Source organism: Hyaena hyaena, unplaced genomic scaffold, assembly GCF_003009895.1.
Source record: "Hyaena hyaena isolate Hyena2069 unplaced genomic scaffold, ASM300989v1 scaffold_23, whole genome shotgun sequence".
Taxonomy (NCBI): Eukaryota; Metazoa; Chordata; class Mammalia; order Carnivora; family Hyaenidae; genus Hyaena; species Hyaena hyaena.
The window spans coordinates 3,522,269-3,538,178 of record NW_024080655.1 but is presented as its reverse complement, the minus strand read 5'-3'; the positions used below and the strand labels follow the sequence as shown (position 1 = coordinate 3,538,178).

The 15,910-nt window shown below is 58.7% G+C and overlaps 1 protein-coding gene across 1 annotated transcript in view; it reads left to right on the top strand.

Moving 5' to 3' along the window:
- CD82 (CD82 molecule) overlaps positions 1-14,185 on the top strand; it is a 48,424-nt gene extending 34,239 nt beyond the window's left edge. The window contains exons 6-10 of the mRNA XM_039226746.1: positions 91-165; positions 8,722-8,823; positions 12,169-12,369; positions 13,039-13,122; positions 13,349-14,185. Of these exons, the coding sequence (XP_039082677.1) occupies positions 91-165; positions 8,722-8,823; positions 12,169-12,369; positions 13,039-13,122; positions 13,349-13,426 (540 nt within the window). The 3' untranslated portion in view covers positions 13,427-14,185. The remainder of the gene's footprint in view (positions 1-90; positions 166-8,721; positions 8,824-12,168; positions 12,370-13,038; positions 13,123-13,348) is intronic.
- Positions 14,186-15,910: the final 1,725 nt, after the last annotated feature.

The window sequence follows — 15,910 nt, the reverse complement described above, 5'->3', positions numbered from 1 at the left end:
GAGTGTGGCCGGCCCGCCGAGGCGGGTGCGGGGTGCGGGAGGGACCTGGAGGGGGTGCCTGGCTGACTCCGTGCTGCTCTGTGTCCCCAGTACTTTGTCTTCCTCCTCCTGATCCTCATCGTTCAGGTGGCGGCCGGAGTCGTCTTCTACTTCAACATGGGCAAGGTAGGCACGCTCCTCGCCCTGCGCTGGGCTGGGCTGGGCTGCGGGGGACTCACCCCTGGGGTGGGGGAGAGACACAAACCCGGGAGGTGCTGGCAGCCTCTCGGGGGGGGGGCCCGCGATCTGGCGAGCTGGGAGGAAGGCAGTGTCTTGGGCAGAGTCACCGCAGGGGCTGAAGGCAGTAGCTGTGCTCCCACACGTTGTAGCTGTGGTGCGGGGGGGGGGGGGGGGGGGGGGGGGGGGGGGGGGGGGGGGGGGGGGAGGGGCAAGCTGCTGGCCTCTCTGTGCCCAGGTCACCTTCCGCAAACTGGGGACTGTCATAAATTCAACTCCCAGGCGAGCATGCAGCGAGGTCACCTTAGTAAAACCCCGCATGGTGCTTGGCATGGTTGTCCGTGTGTCTAGTCAGGCCCCTCAGCACATCCTGATCCATGTCTCTCGTCCACAGATGAGGCCCAGGGAGGGGACTGTCGCTAAAAACATTTGTGTCACAGGGAAGGCACTCAGCTTTAAGGAGTAGAAAGTCAGGCTCAAACTCTAAAGACATTTGCCCATGATGTAACCAGAAGCCGGGGTTGGAGTCCCAGAGAGCATTTCAGCATTCCCATCATTCCACTCCCTGCATCACCCCCCCCCCCCCCCCCCCCCCCCCCCCCGCCTCCGGCCTCATGGTCATAAGACGGCTGCCACAGCACCAGGCACAACATTGGTGTCACTGTGGCCAGAAGAAAGGGAAAGGGACAAAGGCAAAGTAAAGTCAGTCCTCCCACAGCCTTCCCCAGAGCGGGTCACAAAGGCACCCAGGCGCAGGGCAAGGGCACCCAGCCAGCCGGTGGCCAGGCCTGGCGAGGGCACGGACTCCTGGAATCTCGTGCAGAGCTCGCCCCAGAGCCACTGCCTGTGGCCTGTGATCCAGCTGGCCCTGGGGGCCCTGCCTTCTTCCAGCACTACAGTTCTCTTTTTTTTTACATTTTTTTTAAATAGTTTATTTGTTTTTTGAGACAGAGAGAGACAGAGCGTGAGCAGGGGAGGGTCAGAGAGAGAGGGAGACACAGAATCTGAAACAGCCTCCAGGCTCTGAGCTAGCTGTCAGCACAGAGCCTGACGCGGGGCTTGAACCCACGAACCGTGAGATCATGACTTGAGCCGAAGTAGGATGCTTAACCAACTGAGCCACCCAGGCGCCCCAGCACTACAGTTCTTGTCCACCGACGGGGGGCACAGAGCTGGTGGCTAGTGAGCCCTGCACATTACCACTGGGAGTTCACGTTGCCTCAGCTTGCTCTTAGAAGGAAGGTGAGAAAGCAAGAAGCCAACATGAACAAGTAACACTTCACAGAGCCTAGGACAAGCCAGTACCTGCTGCCGCACGCACACCACAGTCACTTGTGCTTTCCCCACGCCTGGTCTGGGAGAGCGTGGGTATGATGCCCTCATCTTCAGATGTGGAAGCTGAGGCACAGAAATTAAGTGGCTTGACCAAAGGTCACACAGCTAGAAAGCGGCCGAGCCAGGATTTGAACCCAGGCAGCTCGCTTTCTGGGTCCATATTAGTGAAATTTGTGTTGCAGTGGTCCCTACCTGAGTCTGCCTTACTTATTCATAAATTACACTTAGCCTGTTGATCAGGAGAATTAGAGCTGAGTTCCAACACAGGCACGGGGTCACTAAAATCAAAAAGACTAGAAGAGGAAAAGCAGTGTCCCCGAAGCCAGGGGACAAGATGCTCATGGTAGTTGAGGGCTAACTTGAATGCTGAGCTTCCTGGCAGCCAAGGCAAAAGGGGAAATAAGCGGTTTCAGTAGATGAAAGGAAGCTTACTTGGTGATCAGACAGGATGACAGTGTTTAAGGAAGGGAAACCCTTTTCCCACTCATGAGATCTGGTCTTCTTTTCTGCCCTATATAGCACCCAGGGCTTCTTTGAGACCCAGTCAATGGTACATTATAATCAAGATGAATTAAAAACTGGGCCCCGGTGAGCTGGTTCCTATGATTCAGAAGCTTGTCAACTCTATAGGGGTTTTGAGCGGTTGGTCACCTTCTCAGCCTCTGTGTTTCCCCAACTTACATTAACAAAGATGGCGCCCATTGATTGGATGGCAAGCCCATGCCAGGAGCTGAGTAGTGACTTGGTACACATTTCAGTGTTACCAGCATTTTCCAGTTTAAGAAACTGAGGCTGAGAAAAGCAAACAAAATGCCTTTTGGCCAACAGCCCCACGTAGCTCGGATGCATCAGAGTGGAGAATTCCATCCCGACCCCTCTGACCCCAAGACCCATGCCTCCCTCTACCACAGGCTGCCCCCCTGAGGGCTGGTATCATCTCTGCCTGGCAGATGACCAGGACTTATGTCTCAGGCATCCCACAGCCCCAGTGTGAGGCCTGTTTGGAGAATCAGGACTCCTGACTCCATTGCAGACCGTCCCACCCCACTGTTCTGGCCTCTGCCTCCTGCTTCCTGCACCCCACCCTCTGAGGCTCCACACCCCATGTCTCCTGGTCCCAGCCCTCCTCAGCTTGGCCCCCCTCTTCTCCTAGAAGGCAGAGTGGTGTTTCCTGGCTCTGCTGGGGAAGTTCTGGCACTGTGCGATCGCCCGGGTTGGAATGAATGATTTATTTTTTCTTTCCCCGCACATTGTAAATCCCAGTGGAAGACTAAACATGCCCTTGATGGTGTTTATTCCTGCAGATGAGGTCCAGCTGGGGAGTTGGGCCTTGCTGAGCCTGAAGGAAGGGGCCTTTTAAAAGCAATGGGCCGTCCTTTCCCCCACTCCCCAGGCCTCCCGGGCAGGTGGGAAAGACTGAGCCACTGGGCACCCCCTGAAGTGGTCTCCCAGGGTTGCCTTTGGTCCTTCCTACCCTGAGTTCCCAGCAGCCACTGTTCCCAGGGGAGCCACAGGGGAGGCCGGGAGCCTGGGGCAAGGCACGTGGCCTCTCAGGCCCCAGGTTCCGCATCTGTAAACTGAGGGGACGCCTGCTGTGCCCCCACTCCCAGGAGTCAAGTGAGCACAGACTGTGCCTCATTGATAAAATAGAATGGGGGCCACGCCCTTGACTCCATATCCTAACTGCAGGGGCTTGAGTCCCTCCTCCGAGGCCCCGCCCCGCAAGTGATTTCGCCCACCTCTCTGTGCCTCCTTGGTCACCTTGCAAGTAACCTAACCTGAGCGGGTCCGCTCCCCATTATCCGCAATCCTGAAATCCAAAAACCACTTTGAAAAGCCATAATGCTGCTAGCAGCTCATTTGGTGGTAAAATCAAACCTAAACAGAAGCAAGGCTATTTATGGCCTCTGTTTACCCCCTTGAGGAGTTCCTGGGGAATTATGAATGGGAGAGACTGCGGGGTGTGGCACAAACCCCAGTCCCTTTCTAAAAGTGGAATGCTGCGCAGTGCTGGAGCCTTCCTGCCCCCACTGCCCCTGGAAGCGCTTGTGCTGAGGATTAAGATTGTCACCCTAAGGGAGGGACATAGCGTGGGGCCCCGCCCAGAGCAGGTACTTGCAGGGCATCCTTGCAGGGTTTACTGTGACTGTCACCATCAGTATCTTCATCAGTGCTTAGTAAGGGCTTGATAACCGCTGTTTCCATTGCCATTGGCGTTACCATGAGTGTTATTTGCAAGGACTGTGGAGACCAGGGATTTGGGGGCGAAGATTCCTCTGGCTGTTTCCTCCTCTGACTATTTCTCCAGCCTCTGTTTAGTGGACACAGCCCAGGTCTGGGCTTCAGCCCTGCATTCTAGGCTGGGCTCTCAACAGTTGCTGTGTAGGCCTGGACAACTTACCCGGCCTCTCTGAGTCTCAGCCGCCGTCTAGGGCCATTCCCAGCTCTGAACTCCGGGGTTCTGATGTGTTCTCTCCAGGCAGCGGAGAGTGGCAGAGGGTCAGGAGGAAGCAAGTGAACAAACTGTTTGCCAGGAGGCATTGGGCACAGGCCATACTGCCAACCCACCCCCCACCCCACCCCCAGCCTGCACAGGGGAGGCCTCTAGGGCTTTGGTGGCTTCCACCAGGGGCTTGAGCAGAAAGCCTAGGGGCTGAGGGCTCGCGTGGGTCGGGTGGGAGCTGGGGGATGGAGGCGGTGACGGCGGCTGGCCCACATTGCTGTATGCTCCCCAGGGAGGCCGGTCAGGAGAACCATGATGCCCTCCTCCCCCCACCACCTGGGAGGCTCCCAGGAGGCAGCGCGCACACACACCCTAACGTATAGGTGTCAAGACAGGTTCCTTGAGGACAACGCGGTTCTGTGAGATACCTGCTCACTGTGCCGGAAACTTTGGATCCACTGGCCTGGATTTTTCCCAGCCTTGGGGGTGGGCAGCTAGAGCCGGGACAGAGAGAGGTGGCCTGTCTCTAGGAAGAAGGCATCCAAGCTGCCCTTCTGGAAGGGATTCACGGAGACAGTGGGAGGGGGACGCCTGAGCACCTGCTGGGCGCTGGGGGCCTGTGTGGTTCCTGGCAGCAGCGGAGAGCAGCGCCTGCCTCAGACTCCGCCCTCAAGGAGCTACGGGAGCCTGGGGAGTTCGGGTGGCAGGTTGAGTAGCTGCCTGGCTTTCGGGAAGGACGCAGGTGGCAGTGACGAGGCATAAACATGCTACCCGCTCTGTGCTCGCTGTTGCCCTCTTTTCCCATCAGGATCCCAGGAGGATGCCTCAGATCTGCTGTGTCTGCATTCTTTTTTATTTTTTAATTTTTTTATGTTTATTTTTGAGAGAGACAGAGACAGACCGTGACTGGGGGAGGGGCAGAAAGAGGGAGACACAGAATGCAAAGCAGGCTCCAGGCTCTGAGCTGTCAGCACAGAGCCCGACACGGGGCTCGAACTCAAGAAACATGAGATCGTGATCTGAGCTGAAGTGGGATGCTTAAGCCACCCAGGCACCCCTATATCTGCATTCTGGCAAAGCACTTGGCAATGTATCCTGTGGGAGCCCTAGGAGAGGACAGGAAGATGTGGGTCCATTACATTGCAGGGGGGCACCTTGTTCCTAAGGGGCAACTGAATGCGTTAAAGAGCATGGAGAGGTCTGGACACCATCCCAGGGAGTGGTCAGAGGAGCTGGAGGGGAGGGGGTCAAGGGAGACACAGTCTGGCCTTGAGTATCTGAATGGTTCGTCCCGGGAGAGAGTGATTTGATTTGTTCCGTATGGTCCTGTCTGGGACTTGGGAGGGAGGGGGAGCATGAGAACTCGCAGGAATGGGCAGAAGTCATTTGAGCTCAACTTAAAGTGAATTGCTTGTATCAAGAGCCTCCCTGTCCCTGTGATGTGCTATTCTGTAAGGTACTGAGTTCCCCATCACAGAGAGCATTTAAGCAGAACCTGGACAAGTCTAGGAAGGACTGTTACATTTGGATGATGCGGTGGACTCAAAGGTCTCCTCTAATTCTACTTTTCTGTGAAAAGTCACTGCAGGGTGAAATAAAAGCACAGCATTGTGGCGGCGAGGAGTCACCCCAGAGGATGGTGGGATCTGGCACTGGGTGGAGACGGCTGGTGGTTGGCTGTGGCTGAGATCTCTGGCTTCTGGGGCTGCACGTATGAGGGTTATGGTCACGGCTCTGCCGCTTGCTAACTGTTTGGCCTTGAGAAGGTGGTTTCTCTTCTGGGAAATGGGGAAGGTGGTACCAGAGGGCTGGCCTCCTTGCTGGGTGACCTCAGCAGGGACACAGGGTCCTACACTTAAAAGAGTCCATGCTCGGTTTACACTCTGGTGCTGTGTTGAAATCAAAACCATTGCTAAGCAAGGGGCCCCGCCTTTGCGTTTGGCACGGGCTCTAACCATGCTGCTGGCCCCGGGCAGGACTCCCCATTGCACAGATAGTACCGCACCTTAAAGTGGCTAGAGCTGCCAGAGGCTCCGCTGGATCCAGATTTCCAGACTCTGTCCCTGCCCTTCCCCTGCTCCTGCTCCCCTCCACCGGCTCCCTTCTGAGGCAGGCTGCCCCCAGTGGAGCCCGAGCTGGCCGCCAGCAACATAGGCCCTCATTCCGCCAGATTAGTGGAAAGAGAAGGTCCCCCTGGGTAACAAGCCTGTTCTTGAACCACTCACTGTGCCCAGGGCGTGGAAAGCGCCAGGCGGCAGTCTGGGACTTGCCCCTGTCAGCGGGGGGAGGGGCAGAGCTCCCCAGCTCCGTGGACGTACTGAAGGGTGGTTACCCCTAGGGGAAGGAAGTGCTGTTTCGAGAAGGGAGAATCCGGTGCAGAGCAGACTGAAGTCACAGAGGCAGGGATGCAGTGAGCATCTTCCCACCGCCCCGCTCCCCGTTCTTTCTTGCCCCAGGAACTATCTGGTTGCCAAGGTGACCTCCCTGAGCTCCTACGTGGCCTCTTGGGCCTCAGGATCCCAAGGCATCAGCTCTGAGTGAATCAGCCCTGCAGCCGTGGCCCCCATTAGGTCTTTCAGCTACATCCTGGGCTGCGGGTGATGTGGCGTTTCCATGGAAACCACCCAGCCTCAGTGGAAACCACCCAGCTTCCATCCCTGTCTCATTTCAGGGGGCCTGCGGTAGGGAAGTCCAGGCTGCTGTGGCAACCGCTGGGGAATAAATAGAGACGAGGTTGTGGGGGAGGGCAGGTGAGGCAGCCCGCCATGCAAATACCTCTGCCCCCCCCCACCCCACCCCCGCTAGCCGTGCCTCCTAGAAGAGATGGAGCAGAGGTGGTCAGGGCAGAAAGGCAGCCAGCCCCAGCCCTGTGACAGGGGCCAGCCACCTAGCTCCTCTGGGCCCTTCTTACCATGCCTCTGTGGTAAGCTCCGGCCATGCAGGTTAAATGCTGGTAGAGCTTAATGGGTGAAAACTTCGGCTGCGCATCAGACAAGTCTGGGTCCAAACCCCAGCACTTCCTTTGTTGGCTGTGTGACCTTGGCCAAGTTATTGACCCTTTCTGGGCCTTGTCTTCTGCATCTCTGAAAATGAGGGACCTGGTCTGCCCTGAGGATTAAAATGAATTAATGCACTAAAAGTGCTTAGCACAGTGCTGGTCCAGAAGGAGCATTTGATCAGAGCTAGCCACTGTCATTGCTGTGACTAATTACCAACAGGAAAGCTCTGTAAATCCTAAAGCTCTGGGGGAGTAAATCAGAAAGTCCCATGCTGGGAGTTGTGTCCTGGGGAGGGGGCTGGTGTCCCAGGCCTAGTGAGGGGAGGGGTGGGGAGCTGCCCTGGGGAAGGGCCTGGTGTCCCAGGCAGGGAGCCAGGGCTGCGGCCCACCCGGAGGATGTGGGTTCTCTGAGCCTGCGTGAGAGCCGGCTGGGGGTGCTGGCGGAAGCCCACTCGCTGCACTGCGAGCGGGGCCCTGAAAACCCCTGCCTGGAAGCATCTGTCCCATGCCCTAAGTCCCCTTTCCCCAGAACCCAGGGGCAAGTTTGTGGCCATCCCCTTGGAGCCCTGGCCCTGCGCCCTGGGGCTCTGTGGTAGCAGGGTGACCGCGGGAGGCCTCAATCAGCCTCTGCATGCCAGTGTGCCAGGAAGGCCCCAGAGCAAAGTCTGCGGGAGAGGCCAGGCTGGGGCTGGCTCCTGGCCCCCCGCCCCCCACCTGGAGCCTGGGGCCCTGTTCTCAGTTCTCAGGCTGGTTTCGGCCCGCCTGCCTTTGCACGGCTGACTTGTTCCTGAAAAGCTGCCCGGGTGAGAGCCTCCGTTCAGAGCTCCGCTGAAGGGCCACGGGGCTGAGCCGTTTGTCCCCTGCAGTCCTCTGAGAACCACCATTTTCTTGGTGGGTTTGAGGGAAAATGGGTGCTTCTCCATCACCTAGGGACCCCGCATTCCCAAGGACAGAGGGTGGCCAGGATGGTCGGGATCTGGATTTCGTGGGGCCCTGGGGTAGGCGTGAGGGTTAGTTAGTCGGGAGAGTGTGTGAATACCCCCTTGAGGGCGGGGTATGGCACTGACTCTACCCCCATTCGCTACTCACGTACCTCTCACCTGGCCAGGCTTCAGCAGATACAGCCTTTGCTCCCTGTGAGCTGACATCCTGGTCGACGGCAGAGATAATAAGTCCTGAAAACAAATGAGCACCGAATGACGACACTATGAAGGAAAACACAGCATATGCCTACCCTTGCAGGGCGAGGGGTCCTGGGAGGGGGTGGGGAGAGGGGATAGAGAAGGGATGTGTTCTATAGGATGGTCTAGGAAGACCTTTCCAAGGAAGTGGCATTTAAGCAGAGCCCTGAAGGAGGTGGAGGAGTGAGTCGCGTTACTATTTGGGAGAAGGGGAAAAACGCAGGTGGTGGGAATAGTAAGTGCAAAGGGCCTGAGGCAGGAGTGTGCCTAGCAGGAACACAGCAAGGAGACCCGTGTGATTGAATCAGAACAAGAACAGAGAAAATGAGGTTTGGGAAGAGCAGGGGCCAAACGATGGAGGGCCGTGTGGGCCATTGAGAGGATGCTGGCGTCCTGGACGTACCAGGAAAGTGGTTGGAAGGCACAGTGACGAGAGCGCGTGCCTAGAGTTGGGGAGGGTGAGGAGAGAGCCCGTCTGAGTAGACGTGACCAAAGGTGGCACGTGGGTTTCAGGAAATGTGACCTTGGTCTCGCTCTCCGCTCTGCAGCTAAAGGAGGAAATGGGCAACATCGTGACCAAGCTCATTGAGGACTACAAAGATGGCCAGGAGGACAGGCTGCAGGACGCCTGGGACTACGTGCAGGCGCAGGTGAGGCGGGTGCGGGTGAGGCGGGCGGGGGCCACAGGGCCGGGGCGCCAGGGTCCCAGCCTGTGCGAGCCGGGGTCCACGTGTCCGTGTCCCTGACGCAGCGTGCCCATGACTCTGCGTGTGTGTGTGTCTCTGTGGAGGGCACGGGGGCCCCTGAGTACTCCCCTCCCCGCACCCCTGCACTGCAGTCCCTTGCTCAGGGGCCCAGGGTCTCGGAGGTGGCCGGGGCTCGCCACGTTCTGGTCTGCGGTCACGGCAGGCTGGGGAGCGCTGGGGGTCCGTCCCGGGCGTGAGGGGGCTGTGTGCTCACGCGGGTCTGAGTGGAGGCCCCCTCTGGGAGGGTGCTGACAGCAGAGGAGCCCGCGGGAACCTTCTGGGGCAAAAGAAAGGTTTTATCCAAGTCCTGATCTAGGTGGCAGTTAGCCAGTGTGGGTGTAAGCATCAAGCTGTTAGTGCACTTGGAGTGTGGGCACTCCACCCCAGTTATAGTGAAAGAGACCAACCGACCGACTGAATGATAGACTGACTGGCAGACAGAATGACTGGTGGGTGGATGGGTGGATGAATGGGTGGATGGATTGATGAATGAATGAATGATAGACGGACTGGCAGACAGAATGACTGGTGGGTGAGTGAGTGGGTGGATGGACAGGTAGATGAATGAATGAATGATAGACTGACTGGCAGACAGAATGACTGCATGGGTAGGTGGATGGATGGATGGGTGGATGAATGAATGAATGAATGAGTGAATGAATGAATGAGTGGATGAGTGAATGAATGATAGACTGGCTGACAGAATGAATGATGGGTGGGTGGGTGGATGGATGGATGAGTGGGTGGATGGATTGATGAATGAATGAATGATAGACGGACTGGCAGACAGAATGACTGGTGGGTGAGTGAGTGGGTGGATGGACAGGTAGATGAATGAATGAATGATAGACTGACTGGCAGACAGAATGACTGCATGGGTAGGTGGATGGATGGATGGGTGGATGAATGAATGAATGAATGAGTGGATGAGTGAATGAATGATAGACTGGCTGACAGAATGAATGATGGGTGGGTGGGTGGATGGATGGATGAGTGGGTGGATGGATTGATGAATGAATGAATGATAGACTGACTGGCAGACAGAATGACTGGTGGGTGGGTGAGTGGGTGGATGGATGGGTGGGTGGATGAATGAATGATAGACTGACTGGCAGACAGAATGACTGCATGGGTAGGTGGATGGATGGATGGGTGGATGAATGAATGAATGAATGAGTGAATGAGTGAATGAATGATAGACTGACTGGCAGACAGAATGCATGCGTGGGTGGATGGATGGATGGACGGATGACGGAACGAGGGACTTGTGCACTGGGCTCCCACCCTGCCCTGATGGTGACCCATTCACCACACCCACAGACGGACCTCAGTGATCAGGTCCCGGATGCTGGGAGCCCTCGGCTGGGGCCAGCGTCTGGGCTGCAGCCTCCTCCTGCCTCCCGCGAGGTGCTGACCACAGTGGTGGCTCTTGACCCACGGACACTGACCGACTGCCGCCTGGGCGGGGGCAGCGGGGGGGGGGGCAGTAGAGGAGCCCTGACTCTGGCACCAGGAGGGGAGGTGGGACTCTGCAGACAGCATGGGCGCGTTTTCTGGGCTGTGGCAAGGGGGCGGTGATGTTTGCTGGCCCCCGGGCCTCACCGACTTTGTGGGTGACCAGCCGGTGCCAGGCCCGGGGCCTGTGTCAGCTGGAGGGCTGGGCGCGCAGGATGTGGTTTTCACCACACGCTCAGATTGACCCACCATTGCTGAGTGTGGGGGCAGGCTGGTGTCCAAGACGAGCCGTGCCACCTTCAAGGAGCCTGGGGGAGAGGCGGGCTCCTCGAGAGAGTGCGCACCCTGTCCTGGGAGGTAGTTGACCATTTGGGGGGTTCCTGAGGCCGACAGGGCCTCTAGATCATTCTGTCAGACGCTGCTTGGATTTGGGGCTAAGAAAACAGACTGGGTCAGGTTCCCGGGGGGCTGGAATACCAACTCTGACCCTTCCTGAGCCTCAGTTTCCTCATCTATAAAATGGGGCTGTTTGCCCACAGCACTTATGCAGCACTTACTGTGTGGCACGTTGGTGGTGAGGTCTTATTGGTCATGCGTGCACAAGCCGAGACACAGGAGGGCAGTGGCTGGGGACAGATCCTGGCACCCGTCAGGGTGGGTGGGGGGCTCTGCCTGGTGTGGTAGAAGGGCCAAGGAGAGCTGTCTACCTTTGAGTGTGTGAGGGCCTGGGGTGCCCCTCAGAGGAGGCAGTCAAGTAGCTTTACAGGACGTGAAGGGGATAGTGAAGCCTGGAGGGGCAGCTGCTGGAGCCCGGACGCCTGAGCGTGCTCAGCTCGCCCCCTGCTGGCCACCCGGCTGCTCGTCAGGCACCGCCAGCCGGAGGTGGGAGCGAAGCAGGGACCAGGCAGGGTGGCACGAAGCTTGTCTGTGCAAGTCCACTTAACCCCCCCGGGGACCCTGGCAGAGTGGCTCTTGTCACCCCATTCTCCACATGAGGAAGCCAGAGCTGAGAGAAGAGTGGCGGTTTGCCCAAGCACAGGCTTGGCCCCTCAGATCCCAATCCGGCCAGGAGTTCAAGCCCCAGTGTGGTCTGAGGCCTCGCAGGATCGCCTTCTCGGGCCCCACGGAGGCTCCTTCTAGCACGGGGAGCACAGAAAGGCTTTCTTCCCCTCTGGAACCCGAACATTTTCTCTTCTAAAAGGCAGAATGGACCATATCTCCCTTTTCACCTTGGCCACCAGGAAGCTCAGCCAAATCTCACCTCCAACATGTACCCCGCACCTAAAAGTGGCGCTGGCCTGCCCCGAGCAGTTACTGTGCTCTCCGGATCGGTGCCGGACGCTGCGCCTGCCTTGTCCCATGTAGTGCTCCTCACAGCCCCGCTGGTTAGGGACCTTTGTTACCCCACTGGTGGGTGAGGAGGAAGTTGGGCCGTTGGTCAGTGGCAAAGCTGGGATTTGAGCCCAGTAGCCCGACTCTAGACCGCACACCCTTCCACTACGTGCCGTTTGCCCTTCTCGTGCCCCGTACGTCTGTGTTCTTTCAACCTGAACACCCTCCTGTACTGCTTTATATTTTTACTGCTCCCAGCTTGTTTCCCATGTTTCTGGTCTGTTTCCTGAGAGCCCCTTTACACTCCCCGCGGCTCACAGGAGCCAGAGTGAAACCTACCCTCGGATCCTGGCGGTTTGGGCCGGACCGGGGGGTGGGGGTGGGGGGCTGGCCTCCGCGTGTCCGTGCTGGGACACCCCGCCCCCTGAGGGCCGGGGGCGCAGGCGGCTCGTGTCCCCGCAGGTGAGGTGCTGCGGCTGGGCCAGCTTCTACAACTGGACGGACAACGCGGAGCTCATGAACCGCACCCGCGTCACCTACCCCTGCTCCTGCGAGGACGAGGAGGACCGCGGCGACCTGGTGAAGAAGGGCTTCTGCGAGGCCCCCGGTGGCAACTCCACCGACGGCGGGAACAACCCCGAGCTCTGGCCCGTGTACCGCGAGGTGTGTGGACGCGCTGGGCCACTCATTGCCTGGGCTATGCCCTCCTCCCTCCCTCCCTGCTTCCTCCCTCCCTCCTTTCCTTCCTTCCCTACTTCCCTTCCTCCCTCCTCCCCTTCCTCCCTCCTCCCTCCTTCCTTCTCTCCCTCCTCCCTCCCTCCCTGCTTCCTCCCTCCCTCCTTTCCTTCCTTCCCTCCTTCCCTTCCTCCCTCCTCCCCTTCCCCCCTCCTCCCTCCTTCCTTCTCTCCCTCCTCCCTCCCTCCCTGCTTCCTCCCTCCCTCCTTCCCTCCCCCCTCCCTCCTTCCCTCCCTCCTCCCTCCTTCCCTTCCTCCCTCCCCCCTCCTTCCCTTCCTCCTTCCTTCTCCTTTCCTCTTAACGCTCCTCCCTTCCCTTCCCTTTCTTTCCCTTCCCTTCCCTTCCATTTCTCCCTCCCTCCCTTCTTCCCTCCCTTTCTCCTCCCTCCCTCTTCCCCCCTTCACTTAGCTGCTCCTGCCTTTGACTCATCTGTTTGCTTGTCATTTGTACCTGCATCTCCATATTCGTTCACTTATCTGTTCAAGGAATACGCAGGCCCCTCTCTGCAGGCCCTCTGGGCTGGGGGTGGGCCCTGACCGGGCACGGAGGGGTGAGGCAGCCGGGCCTGGGTGACAGGGCAGTGTTCTCCCTGCGCAGGGCTGCATGGAGAAGGTGCAGGTGTGGCTGCAGGAGAACATGGGCATCATCCTGGGCGTGTGTGTGGGCGTGGCCGTCATTGAGGTATGAATCCCCTCCCCCGCCCCCCATCCGAGGGCCCCAGGCCTGGCCTCCTCCCTGCCCCTCCCTGGGCCCCTCCGCCTCCTCTGCATCACGGGCGGGTCACGAGCCATGTCACGAGGCTCCCGTTGTGGGCCTGCTCGGTCCCACTCTCAGCCTGCGCCCCTGGCCCACCTGGACAGCGAGCCCTGCCCCCCTCACCCTTGCCCTCCGCCCCCCCCCGCCCCAGCTCCTCGGGATGCTCCTGTCCATCTGCTTGTGCCGGCACATCCACTCCGAAGACTACAGCAAGGTGCCCAAGTACTGAGGCGGCCGCCGGGCCTCCCGCCTCTCCTCCGGGCTCACCTGCCCCCTCGCTCCCCCGGCACGTCCCGTGCTGGCTGGACGCGGGGCGCCCTCCGGGACCCCTCTGCCTACCTTTCTGCCTCCAGACTGGAGCCCGGGTGTCCTGCGGCTCCTCGGCTGACCGCCAGGGTTCTCTTAGCGATGCAGAGAAAACGCCCCGCCGCATCCCTGCGCAGGCCACCGGGTCTCTACCTGCCTTGGGCGCTGTGTCTGTCGGCCGGGGCCGTGTATTAAAAATTGAGGGTCGGGGGTGGGGGGTGGATAAGGCACCTGGGCTGCCAGGGGATGCCCACTGCGTGGGTAAACTTTTTCTTTCCACGACAATGCTTCTGTCCTTGGTTTTCACGTTTTCGCTGAAGGTAGGGGGAGAGGGGGGGCTTTCCCTGACACTGGGGGCAGCTGCCCTTCCCCAGGCCGGCCCCACCCCCACCCCCACCCAGGCCGTAGCCACGGGAGTGTGGATGCGCCCGGGCTGCTGAGGGAACCACAGGGGCGAAAGGCCTGGCATGACACAGAGCTGCCCCTGCATTCGCGGGGACCCCCGACTGTCCAGGGAAGGAGGGAGGGAGGAGACGCCGGGCTGGCCTGTCCTCGGCACCCCCTCCCCGGGAATGGGAGGGTGAGGCTGTGCCTTGTAAGGGAGTGGGGAGGGGCCCTGTGCATAGCTCTGTAAAACGTGTTCGAGATTTGACAACTAACTATTAAAGAGGATTTGTAACAATCCCGTGTGCTGCATGGAGGTCCCGCTGCCCTGCAGTGGGGCCCGGAGGGCAGCGGCCGGCAGGGCAAGGGCTGGGAGGTGTTCCCGCAGGGCCCACCAGGTGGCGCTGCTGTCCCAGCCAAGGAGCCTGGCGGAGCCCATAGCTGTTCTACGGCTGCTTCAGGCACCTCACCAGCCACAGGCTGGTGTGAGTCTTTCATTCCAGTGGCAGCACCGGTGAAAATGCAGATTCCAGGGCCCGGGGATTCTGATGCAGCAGATCTGGGTTGGAGGCAAAGAATCCGCATTTTTAGCAGCCCTCCAAGGGGATTCCTGAATCACATTGCTTTAGATCCCCAGGTCCTGATGAGACGGAGCTACAGGTGCTCCCCAAAGAGAGAGGGGTGGGGGCAGGCCAGACAGGCTTGTCTTCAGCCGGGAGGTAGGAGGGCACACTTCAGGGACAGTCTCAGTGTTGCCCTGAGCCTCATTAATTTCTTGCAAAAGACTTTCTGTGGCTGATAGGCAAGCCTGGGGGAGGCATGGGGACAGTCCTGGGGGCTGCAGAACCCTTCGGCTCCGCGGGGGGGGGTGGGGAGGGCTCTCCGCTGCAGTCAGAGGCTCTCCCTGGAGCCCCTGCCCTGCATGGAGGGAGGAGGGCTCTGAGTGACGCCGTTCCAGCTTGTTTTACTCATGACCTGCCTCATTCCACAGGGGAGTACACGTAATAAAATATAAAACATAGCCGGGAAAACGCAGAATTACGAGGAAATAGAGGCATGGGGGAAATAAGTGCGGCTAAGTTGCCCCACCTGGTGATGGCACATTCATGCCGTGCCCATCGCCTGTTCTCCGTGGCTGTCCTCGGGGCAGACATCACGAGTTGATCGCCATTCTCACTTCCTTAGCCCAGAAGCCAAGGCCATGCTCAAAGCCGGTGTTACTCAGTGCAGCCTCAGAATCCTTCTCTATTCCATATGACCCATAAATCTCGCTGGCAGGCAGAATGAAAGCAGGTGCCATTTTTGAGCTCTGGTGGTTTAACTGAACCATATCTAATTTGCCTCCGAGCTTCCTGGTGGCCAAAGCAAAAAGGGAAACTTTGTCATTTATATGGCTCTCATTTCCCAAGGTTCCCTTAGCCTAGCTACTAGGAGTAACGTGGCTGGCTGGAATCTAGAATTCAAGGCCATCCTCTAACACACAGACTTTGCTATCCTTTCGTGACTGGAGCAGAAAGCATAAATGAGCCTACGGGGCCGGACCTTATGCTGGTTATTGGCAGCAAGGACAGCCGTGTGTCTGCCAAGGAGGACCCAGGAAGACCCTGTGAATGCGCGCAAAGTGACTGGGGGACAATTTCGCATAGCAATTGGTGCTTAAATAGCATGTGCTCTGCCCTAGCCCCCTGACATGTGTTAATAGACTTGCTCACTATAATCCTAGAGGTACACGTCCGTCCTTACCCCCAGCAAGCAGATTGAGGGATGAACAAGTGAGCAAGTGACTTCATATCTGCTGTTGCCAAGGGCTGCCGGAGCCGCACCCCGGCCATCTGGCTGCACAGCCTGCAAACCCCTTCGCCCCTTGGAACCTCCCCCTCCTCATCTGAATGCTGGGATGTTGACAGTGTCATGTGAGGCTTAGGCGACAGGAAGGACACAGAGGCCTCAGCAAGGTGCCTGGCTCCCTGGGCGCCCGAACCGGAGCGGGCGGCTATATGCCTTGGCTCTGCTCACCTCACAG